This window comes from Monopterus albus, unplaced genomic scaffold, assembly GCF_001952655.1.
Source record: "Monopterus albus unplaced genomic scaffold, M_albus_1.0 scaffold49.1, whole genome shotgun sequence".
Taxonomy (NCBI): domain Eukaryota; kingdom Metazoa; phylum Chordata; class Actinopteri; order Synbranchiformes; family Synbranchidae; genus Monopterus; species Monopterus albus.
This window is the reverse complement of record NW_018127929.1, coordinates 94,035-106,216: the sequence shown is the minus strand read 5'-3', so window position 1 is coordinate 106,216 and position 12,182 is coordinate 94,035. Positions and strand designations below refer to the sequence as shown.

The window sequence follows — 12,182 nt, the reverse complement described above, 5'->3', positions numbered from 1 at the left end:
TTAAGCTGTGCCACAATAAATCCTTTATGGAGCTATGATCACTGGAGGGACAACAAGATCGCAACAAAGAATCCCCAGGTGTATTTCTCATGTTGAAAACTATTTGAATTGGAAGAGGGAACAGAAGTCCAGCTGAGAGGATTATGCCAAGGCGCAGAATATATTTTAATGTGATGTGAAAAACAGATCTGAAAACTAAGGAAAGAGAAGAGACTTCAGGCCTCATACCCAAGCTGAGTCATCATACTGAACATTTCACTGGAACTGAGCAGTGCCCCTGCTGTGCATGAATATAACAATGTAAATCAAACACTAATATAGCAGTCAGTGGAAAACCTAGTCCCTGTAACCAATCACTAGAATACAATGTGTGAAATAAGTAAAATTGGAGATATAATAATGGTCCTAAAAAGTTCCAGTGCTTTCATTAGGATGAGATAATGGGGACATTTACAGGACACAAACAATGCTGTTTGGATCAGCCAAGAGCTTGAGAAGTATCAAGGCTATCATGTTGCACACAAAGGCAGAAAAAAACGTAGAACTGTTATCCTCAGTTTCCTTACTGCATAAACCAGACTTTCTCTTAAGTTCCAGAGCCACAACAAAACACTCTGTACCACCAGAATTATTTGGAAAAAAAACAAAGCAGCAGTTTCACTCACCATATATCAATTGTGTAACTCTTACAGCTGTCGAGAGGACAGATTCGCTCTGTCTGCTTCTTTTCCTTCACAGAGTAGGTAAAGCCAACATTGTACACACAATAAACTAGGCCCAGTGTAATCACTACTCTTTTGTCACCCAAGAAAAGTTATAAACAAAAATTATGAATGCGCCTCAACCCTGTGATGGTTAACGTTATCTGATAGACCTGGCTTTTATTTTGGTTTTTTTTTTTTTTTGTTTGCTAACAGCTGCTGTCTGGTATTTTCCCCAGGGATCTGTCTCACATAGCAGGATTATAAAGTTAGCTGGATAACTGCTGAGTAAAACCCAGAAACCTCTCAAATCTGCAAAATGAACAAAAAACTTCTTCTGGGTTATACTGAGGGCAGCTGCCCAATTAATTCAACAATCCTGCTTTGTGACACAAGCCACAGAGACAAAACTCTGAACACAGAAGGTGATGTGTGTCTACTTCCAGCTATGGCAGCTGTGGTTTGGAAAAATATCTATAAGAAACGAACACAGTTATTATGGCCAGCAATGACCACAACAATGGAATAGCAGTTGAAGCTTGGCACTGAAGATGCTGCCAAACAGCGCACAGCTCACTTATCATTTTAATCAAAAACTCCTTTGGGTTTTAATAAAGCATTTATGTTTCTGCCACAATCATTTGTGAATTAGGTGGAACATCGAGCACAGCCTTTCACATCCCTTTGTATATACTATACTTTGTACTATATATTTTACTGCTGTAGGTCTTTAGCCTATAGGCATATATTTTACTGCTGTAGGTCTTTAGCACAAATAAAGTTGAACTCAAATACAATAATAATAAGAACACAGCCTGCACTGGCAGTGTGACAGATACAGTCAGCCGAGGCCCTGGTACTTCACTTGTGCTTTGACATACAGTATGCCCTCTGGGGTCTGTTCTGGTGCTGTTTCACAACATGATAAATGCTCCAAGGCTTAGTGTTAAACTGTGCACACAGTGGCATGCCATGACTAAATGGGCCCTGCTTCAAAATCATGAGGTCCTCTCCCACTTCAAGAGTTTAATTGCTCTAAGAAGTCAAAACGCAACCACTAAGCCTTACCTAAAGGATCCGTTTGACATTAGGGAAATACACTTATTTGAGTTAGATTATATGACTGAAAGTTGTACCACTCTCACATCTGGCTGTTAAATATGAAGCTAACGGAAACAGAAGACAAAAGCTAAAAGGGCAACGAAATCCACCTACCAGCAGCTTTAAAACTCATTAATTAACACATTTTATCTTGTTTTTTACTCAGTGCACAAACCTAAATATGAAACTCTGCCACTTTACAGAAGGGTGGCGTCCTAGACTCAAAAAGCAAAGCAAGATATATGTTCACATTCATGTCTATAATCATTTATTTGTAACATATTTGTCTTATGTTGTACTTCATTTCTTTTATGTCCTAAAAATGTATAGTCCTTAATGCATCATGTCTTGTTCAGGTGAACTGAAACGTGACCAGGACACATTACTTGGCCCCTAGCTGGAGCACTTTTTCTTCTTTAAATAAACATTGTGGGAAGACAGTTGTGACTACAGCCAACAACCATAAAACAACACGATTACATTAAGAGTGTGTTTGAGATTTGAAGATCAAACACGGTGTAACTGTGTGGTTGAACCGTGACCAGCAGTTTGTTAAATGATGCAGAGATGAAACCTCACAATGTCTACAGCTGGAGAACTTCTCGCAAGAGATAGTCAACAATCTTTAGATCTCACTAATCTTTCTCAGAAAACCACAAACAAAAATAGATTTTCTGTAAATCAGAATCACTGACAAAATATTTTGAATTAGCTCCCTGAATACGTGCCATGATTTTGTTTCCAAAGCTATGATGCATCCATTTTACCAGCCTGAATCACAGGGTGACCGGAAAAAAGGATGTTACATTCTCATAAAGTGGTGACTACACGTTTATTAGCTGATGAAATTAAATAACTCCCAAGGATATGTCTTAAACGAACACCTTAAGTAGTGGTGTGTGGGTGTTTTAACTTTCAGCTCGATTTAGTTGCATCCATCCAAAGGTTACACACATTTGTTAACCATTGTTGATGTAATATTCTTCTGATGTGTAAATCACCCACCATTCCACAAAATGTGTATAATTTTTTTTGTAGCTCTTTAAAGCTAGTACTTAGACATCTATTCATTATGCCTATGAGGTAGCCCCTTGCCATGAAGACAGATTAGGTTTTAACAAGTTAATCCGTAGCCTCTGACAGGAGTTTTACTGTGAGGCAATGCTACGTCCACTGTGTCTGTGAACTGTCATAATTAAACTCGGTGTCAAAGCATAACAGGCCAGTGTTGCGGATATTTTGATTGCTATGATCCCTTTAGTTCACCAAGTTTGTCAAAGAGTAAAAACCACACTGGCCCGCCTAGCTCCAAAAATCCATTCATTTCAACACATTGCATAATAATGACTTAAAACGCTTCACAGTGTTTTGCAGTATCTGTCAAGATCAAGCTGACATTTTATTCATATAAACATCTGCCCAACAGTAGAGTCATTGAAAGTAATTATTTCCTATACATGGCAAAAAGGAGCACTGTTTACTGATTTTTGTTTTAAAGCTATTAGCAGCCTCAGGGGATAAGAATCAGTGTGATTTTGCTCAGAATAATGCAGGACAAATCAAAATTTACATCATCCAAAGCTGCACCATGCGATCACTTTCATGGGCACACACGCACACTGCAGCTTGATCGTGACACTTTCACACTGATCCTTTCTAGTCAGAATCCATCCACACCAACCAGTCTACTGTACCTGTAACACGTGGTGACCTCCCCAGTCGACTTCACGCAGGGGTACTTTGTTGTGGAAATGTTATTTTCAGAGCAGTCTTCACTGTGAAAGGAAACATTTCGAAGCAAAGTAAGCGTTTCCTTTCTTATCATGTAAGGAGATCTACTGTCATCTGATGTCTCAAAGTTACCCGTCACTGGCATCCTCTTCTTGGTAGGACCAAAGCAAACCTCCTGAGAAGTACATGCAGGTGACGGTGAGCAGCAGAGGACTCCTTTTGTGCTTTAGGATCATCTTATCGGTCAAGTCACCTGGGTCCGCTCAGTAATCAGAGCTTATAATAATGATTACCTCCTCACTGCTGCAACTTCAGAGCGTGAAGTGGTGTAATACACCGACAGACCCTCCCACTCCCCCCCGAGCTCCTGAGTAGCTGGTGAATGAACTGCTTTTAATCCTCGTGGTGTTACCGCGGAGCGGCGCGTAAAGGCAACTTTCCCTTGTGAGGTTAAGAGAAACCACCAGAGCCGGAATAGTTGTAATCCTGAAAATGTCTTTAATGAGTAGTTTATCAACATATGGACATTTCTTTTGGTTAACAAGTTGTCTTTGGTGAAACGTTGACATATGATCGGGATCACTAACGTTTACGCTCACAAAACTTGGTAGTAGAATGCGCCCTGTGTGCGCCATGATGTCTGCATCTTTGCTACCACCGCGCGGCTGTAACCGAAATAACAACTACTCATTAAAAATGATAAAACAGGTTATAATCTGTAATGCATGGTTGTAATGGTTAATACACAATTTACTAATTCTTTGTGGATCATAGCTTTAACTTTTTAAGTACTTAAATGTATTAGGAAGTCCTCTACAATGCCCTGTTTGATCACATATCTTCTAGAAAAGTGCTGCAGAACATCTGGCTCAAAATCTTTTTATTAACATACACAGGTCTTTAAATTTATTTCCTAGCCTTTACAGTGGCAGTTGACTGGCAAACTGTTGACATTTTTGTAGAAGCTAAGTGGTGGAACAATCTTTTGAAGACATTTCTCTAATGAATAGAAAAAGCTGGCCGTGCTGAAGAAGGAACAGTTGTTCATAATAGTGATTTATAACTGATCTATAAAGCTTTAATAAATTATTTATTAACTACAAACATTACGTAATCTAAGTGCCTAATCAGAATCTGTATGTATGTCATCAAGGTCCTGGACTTCAGCAGTAACCAAGTTGTTGCTTTCATACTCTGTTAACCCAAACTCCCATCACTGGCATGTTATTTTTTTCTGGAGGGGGGGCGGGGGGCGGTCATCAAAGTGAGTTGATGAGAATCCCTACATTAATAGGACCTTGACCTCTGTGTGACCTGAGCACAAACGCTGTTCAGCAGCACCTGCAGTACCCACAGGTTCTTCAGTTTCTCAGGAATGCAGTGTGGCATTACAGGGAGTTGGACGGCAGCCACTGACGATGGATCCTGTAAAGGATATCCTAGTGAAACAAGAGGACTGCAGTGTCACTTACAGCAAAGTCAGAGAGGTATGATTTAACTTTAGAAATATGACATGTCTATTCAGGAGAAACCTAATGGATGATTTTCCTATTATTTTCTATTATAACCGTGTGTTTTTTTTCCAATTAAAGACTGGGGCTTGCACCTCCTTTCGTATCATTTAGCAGAAAATTACACCCTGAGCCTCCTTCAAAGGGCCTGCTCAAGCATGACTGTTTCAATTCAAGGGAAAGCAGCGTTTCTCTGGTCTGCTTGTTTCATTACAGCAGAGCCTTTATAGCTGTCTGGAGGTGCAGTTCAATTTCCAGCCACTTGATGGCCCTTTCAACCAAAAGTTCCAACCCCTCCCCTCCCCCCAACACCACCACCACCATCGTCATCATTGCCCACAAAATGGATGACAGCTTTTAGAAATACCAGGGTGCGTCACGACTCCGAGGTGCACATGCTGTGCCATTTATGTTCCACCTGTTTTGATGCCTCAGCAGCCCAAGAGGAAGAGAATGATCACGCCTGCAACAGCACAAGTAGCCAATTAATGAAGCAGGCTGCTACTGTATCTTACCTCATTCACTACATCTTCTGGCTTAGAGACATGATATAAATGATCTGTGACCCTTTTTGCCATGTTATTCACTTCAGAAAACAACACAGAACCACAAAGGAAACATTTACCCTGATGTATTTTATTGTCCCTTTCAAATTCTGGTTTTATAACATGGCCTTAGTTCCTGGGTATACATAGTTAAAGCTTGTTTACTGGGAGCGTTGACATCTTTGCTTTACTCAGAACTCTCTGTCCGTCTGGCTGCCACACTCCAGACTGACTGATAGGTTGAGCTTAGACACTGAGTGGTCTCACTATTTACTTGCTGTTCGTACTGTTCAGTCAAATCAGTATCAGAGCTATTGATCTGAGCTGAGTGTTTTCTCATATAGAAGGAATATAGAGGACAGGTGGACTTTTTTCACTTCACAGTGCCACATCAAGTGAAACTCTTATCCTGTCTTTACTGATAGAGAAGTAATCTGCACCAGCAGGAGAACAAATGGACCTGAAATTAAATCAGTTGAAAGAAAAGTGATCGAAGAAGAAGAGACACAGCTGTAATGTATGGGAACAAACAAAAGCCAATAGACTAAAACGATCTGTGATGGTGCTTGGTTGTTTCTCTTGATTAAGGAGCTATTCTTGAGATCTCTGTGAAACACAGCCTGGCTTGAACTGGAAGCAGTACTACACTGTTAATCTAAAATGTGATGGTTTAAGTGGTTGTACCAAATAGACTTGATTTGGTTGTTTGGCAAACAAAAATCTGAAAACAAACAAGTTATATTATACTGACAAGCTGTCCCATGAGAGTATGTGCCATGAAAAGCGATTCAGTGCCTTGTTGGTTGCTGGCATTGACCAGGGCTACATCAATGAACCAGTCACAAATATAGTCATGTATCTTCAAAATGGTCTCTCACATATTGAATGATAGTGGCAGCATTGCAGTGAATGAGCCCCTCACTGTTAGAACTCCTCTCTCTCTCTCTCTGTTCTCCTCTCTTTTCACAGTGCGGCACTGCAGTGATTCTCTGCACATGCCCAGACAGACTGGGAGAGAGCCACAGCAAGTTTGGGCTCACCAGCAATGAGCCAGCATCACTGACACGTGTTCTCGCAGACCGTATTTATGTCCAGAACAAAAATCTGCTGTAAAGCAACTGAAAATAAATTCCTGGATTACATTTTGAAGGGTAAAATGCTATTGATGGGAATGCACTTGCCGTTATAAAAATCAAACATAACTTTCATTTTACAGGGCTTTCTTTCGTCTCAAGGTCAGTCCGCCTCTCATAAGCCTTCATCGGTGCAGGATGGGCACACTCAGTGCAGCGTTTATATACAGCTCTACATTCCACTACCTCTCTTCAGTCCACAATATTAAATTCCTCATTGCCATCATTACTACGGTGCTTTAACTTCATTCTATTGTATATGTTAAATAACCAGCCAGGCCAGTTACAACAATGTCTTATTCAATTATTAAAAATGCAATATGACAATCTATTTAGCTGTCCAATCTTCAGTCTGATGGCTTAGTAACTTTAATGGGCAGATTTTTCATTCAGAGAACTCTTTGTGGTTGCATGTTGTACATTAAGCTTTTGCCAGGGATTAGACAACTATTTATTTTGCTCTTTTCAATGAACCTGCACAGTGTGATTCACAACTCAACAAAATGACAAAATGAATGGGAGAATAAAAGGAGTGATATCATCACAGCATCTCAAATGATGAAAAGCTAAACATACCAAAAATGTACTTCTCTTTTGTACTGTTATGACGCTTCTGCTGCATTAAGCAGTGGCCAAGTGTAGGAGAAGTAGTCTGCAAAAAGTCAGTAAGTCATCACCGTCTCCATAGTGACCATGAAGAGATCCCTTCCTAATACAATTCCAAATAAAAATGGGAGGAAAAACTCCACAGTCCTTGTTTTTGTGTAGTTCAAACATAGTAAATACACGGCTTTAGCTGTCTGAGTGAAACTAATAAAGTAAGTATAGAGATTCCAGCAACCAAAAACCAATAAGGAAGGCACTGTTATGACAGCAGGTTAATGTAGAGGTTTCATTTCTGTCACGGCACTGAAAACGATTCCTCCAAAATGTCACTGTGACTCTGATTCTCTCCCTCGCTCTTTCTTCACTTGCACCAGCCATTCAAAGGTTCGCTGGTGAGTCACCTACAGTGTGGAGATGTGCTGTATGAGGAAGCCTTGCTTTTCAGCTGCTGTAGAATAGAAGCAATCCTAGCCAAGCAAATGTTATGGATATACTCCTATACACATTCAGCATCTTAGGTCAGTTAGGGTCATTACTTTATTTTTAAAATTGGGAAATGTAGAATAATAGTAGAGAAAAAGATTATTTCAGCCTTTATTTCTTCCATCACACTCCCAGTGGGTTAAAAGCTTGCATAAACTCAGTATCTGGTAGCATTGCCTTTAAATTGGTTAATTTGGGTCAAATGTTTCATGGTGTCTTCCACAAGCTTCTTCCAACAAGTTGCTGGGATTTTAACCCATTCCTCCTGACACAGCTGGTGGAACTGAATCAGGTTTGTGGGCCTAACAGGCAGGTAACAATGGTCATTATGGCCGAACAGTTCAAGTGTATGTGAACTTCTGACTTCAACTGTATATGCCAAAATCCTACAACTTAAATCTTACAGATTCACTGTGGAAATTATCAAAATCTGGACTAAGTCAATTTAAAGCATTTTCCCTTTGTTGATGTCTATATAAACATACAACAACAAATATATAAGAAATATAGCATATATAAAAATACAGTAAGAATTACTGTGGGAGTTTACTTCTACTAGAGTACATGTCACTGCATGTGCCTCCTCAGTAGGACTGTGATCAATAAAGATAGTCTCTATGCAGTGCCCTTGGTGTGGCCACATCTCACCGCCTCTCCCTGTCATTATGTCTCTCCCCCTCCTCTGGATCTCCTGCTGTATTTTTGCCGGCCACCCCCTAATACCCACACACACGTACAGTCCATTACATCCATCCTTGAGTTCATCCTCCCTCTTTATCCTGCTGTCAGGAATGTGTATGTGTGCCTGTCAGGGACCAAGCAGTAAGGCAAAAGACACAGTTTCCAAAGTTCAAAATAAAGGGTTTTTATTAACCCAAAAGCAAGAAAAATACAAAATTAACATCAAATAAACTGGGCCCTAAAAGAGGCCAACAAAAGATAAGGAAACTCAAAATACAGCAAACTGAACTGTCTCAACAAAACCAACTGACCTAGCAAATGACACACAAACTCCCAAACTCCCCCCTTTCTTGTATTGGGCACTTGGTGCAGTCCAGGCCTAGTGGGAGGTATTTAAACCTGCTGCTTCCTCAGTCCAATCTTTTAGATTGATCAATTGTGTATGTCTAATATGAATTACCCACCTAAGTCCATGGCTGGTGGTGGCTTAGGTCCTCACATGGTGAAGGCCAGGACTGAGGCCTTCACAGTGCCTTTGTGTTACTTACATTATGGGGGCCGAAAGCTGTTAACACACTCACATTGTGGGTACTCAGCCATCAAATCACTGAATTTTAGGGTGGCAACATGGTTTAAGGTTAAGTGTTAGGGTCAGGGTTAAGTGTTAGGAAAGTAGCGGTTATGGATAAGGTTAGGATAAGTCTACAGGAAATGAATGTAAGTCAACGTAAAGTGCCCACAAGGAATGAAAACACAGTGTGTGTGTATGTGTGAAGTAGCCTGGGGAACCAAAGAACTTGTGAAGTTAATAAGAAGAGGAAAAACAAGTTTAGAAAATGCATTATGAGCGACGTAGACATTGCTGATTTGCTTAACCTTCGGTTAAATGCCTGACAGGACTGTTGGCGGTTTCCATGTGTGATGGATGGTTTAATTTCTTTAGACATGGAGCATGTGCTGCTTTTTTCTTGATCTGGATGCACTGAAACACAGAGCCAGCAAGCAGATGGCTGGTCTGTGGCAACCCATGCAGCAAAAAAGGGACATTTTAATTCAGCAGACCCTTTACAGATCAAAAATAATGCATTAGGATTTGACCAAAATGTGGCCTATATGAACACAGATTTATTATGTAAGAGTATTTTTAGACTAGCTCTCTAGTCACACAACAAATTTTACTTCAGACTGTGACATCATGTCTTTATGCGGTTTTGTCTACCGCTACTCTTTTCTCCTGCCCATCTTGCTTTTCTTAAGATGATGACTCCTGGGGGCTGCTGTGATCAGACCTAGCACAGGTCTGGTAATATAGCTCATCATTATTTGAAGTAGTTCTGAAGCATTAGGTAGAATTGGCCCTGTATCCATGAATTTATAGTTCAGTTGTGGCAACATGAAACGGTACAACAAACCATATTGGTTGGCAGGGAATCCATTATCATACCCATTTCCTTTTCACTGTCATGGCGTATTTCAATTTGCAGCAGAGACGGTCATTTTCCACTCCAGCAGCTGTTACATTAGGTTCAGATTTGGGTAGTTTCAAAGTCATGCACAGTTTAGTGTAGACACACAAGGCAAAGGTGGACCTTTCACCGCTACAGTGATTTTCCTTGGCAAGCTGTAAACACAAAGGTGACGATATCACCTCTGTCTGGGTTACTTCCCTGTTTGTCTTTATCTCTAAGATACTACTTCTACTGAACCAGACACCTGCTGAAGAAAAACATCTCCCACTTACGGTATACTGCCAGTGGGGCTGCTTGTATTTTTATATTGTCTGTACACACACAATACCTTTTTGTATTTGCTGCATTGTGTGCTGTATGTATGTGTGTGTGTGTGTGTGTGTGTGTGTTTTTGTCAATTTCAGACATGTAGTCTTCAGCCCTCACCTTTGCTGTTTCAATTTACAGCACCTTGTGACCTCTATGGTCCAGGATGGTTTGCAGTAAACTGATTTAGCGGTATAGTATTTACTCCTGCTATGCTCTTTGATCTCTCTTGCCTTTCTGTAATACTGGGGTAGCCTGACAAAGCTTCTGTCTATTGGCCCAATGTAGTTTGAATGCAGGCTAATGGTTGCATGGTTGCTGGCCAGCTGCCACATGTCTGACAAATACAAGACCAAGTCCACATTAGTCTTCATTTCTGAGTGCTATGCTCTACTTGCCTTTAAAAGGTTACAGCTCTATACAGTGTATGTCCATTCTTGCTTTGTTTTTAGAATTTATGGCTGTGTTACTTTGCAAAGGAGCATGTCCTTCCACAATGATCATCTTTATAGGGTTTCCTCTTTTGTAATTTTTTGTAGGGGATATGTTAATAAAAGTAAAAACAACAGAAGGTTGAAATCTCCACAGAAACAATGCAGTCACTGGGAGTTTTAATTAATATCAGTATAATTACTGCCAATACCTTAACAATATTTTCTAAATCACCTGTTTCCTCATCATGTATTCTTATCCTTGTTCAAACATATTATGTATAGTGTTTCCATTTGGCTTAAAAAGAGCTCATGCAGATGGCTGCTACAGTGTCCATCTGACCTGTCTGAGAGATCATCAGCTGAGTGTTTTTTTTATGTGAGCTGGCTAAGGTGTCAATCACAGACCACAGCCTTCACAGTTTCCTTCTTTTGATTGATTTACCCTTCATAAATGTCACAGATTGGTTAGTCATGCATTTTAAATGTCAGTATGGTGGCAACAGTTGGGAGAGGAGTAAACCGAAAGCCAAGGTGACTGTGTAAGTGGTGGACACACTTCAACTGCTGTGGGTGTCACACTGTGCCTCTCTCCAGCTGTGTCACAGTCTCGGGGAGCTCACAATCAGGACGGTGCTACTTGGATTCAAGTAGGGAGCATCCTCGGGTGCTTAGCCTTTTTTCATTAAGCACAACTGTTGCAAAAGAAAATGTTCAAAATCATAAAGTTGCATTGAAGATTCTGTACCTGCCCTTTTCAAACACGCCACCCCCACACACTCCTCCTGCCACCTGCTAGTAAGATTTACCAGCCAGGTGCAGCCACAGCACTCCCACTCTTGTGACACGGAAAATGTCCATCCTTGAGGACATAAGCTGTAACTCTGGCATAGACATACAGTGCCAATGCACTGATATTTTAGCAGTACTGCATAGCAATCTGAGCTCAATCAGTTAGGGTATATGGCCCCAAAGCAGCTTCACAAACTTTGTGTCATAGTAGATGAGAAATGAAATGAAAACAAAGTTAAATTACTTCCACTGGCACCCATCTTAATGGTTTATTATATGCTTATTGTTTTAGTCTCACATGATCACCTTTTGGACAGAATCCTGCTCTGGCACTTATTTAAATACATCAAAAGATTCCCTTACATTTAAATTCTGGTTTTCCTATATTGATTATACCACGAGACACTAAGGAGGAGAAAACCTTTATGTCCTGAGCAATAATGCATGATTAAATAATAGGAAGCAAAGTGCCAGAACATCAGTGTTGTTTGCTGCAATCTCTGTTGCAATGTCAGTGAGGTCCCTCTGGCCACAGAGATTTACTGTCATATACCTTCATCTTCACTGTGGTGCACTGACATGGAATTAAAAAGTACTAGATCCAATTTAACTTATGAAACAAACTTACAGGGAAACATAAACGCATCCAGAGAAGCATTAAAATAAGTTGCATAAAATACATTTTGATTTGT

General features: G+C 40.3%; 1 protein-coding gene across 2 annotated transcripts in view; it reads right to left on the bottom strand.

The window, feature by feature from the left end:
* ccbe1 (collagen and calcium binding EGF domains 1) overlaps positions 1-3,840 on the bottom strand; it is a 31,467-nt gene extending 27,627 nt beyond the window's left edge. For both annotated transcript variants that reach the window (XM_020600792.1, XM_020600793.1), the window contains exons 1-2: positions 3,666-3,840; positions 3,497-3,577 (exon numbers count right to left, since the gene is read on the bottom strand). In XM_020600792.1, coding sequence (XP_020456448.1) covers positions 3,497-3,577; positions 3,666-3,769 — 185 coding nt within the window. In that variant the 5' untranslated portion in view covers positions 3,770-3,840. The remainder of the gene's footprint in view (positions 1-3,496; positions 3,578-3,665) is intronic.
* Positions 3,841-12,182: the final 8,342 nt, after the last annotated feature.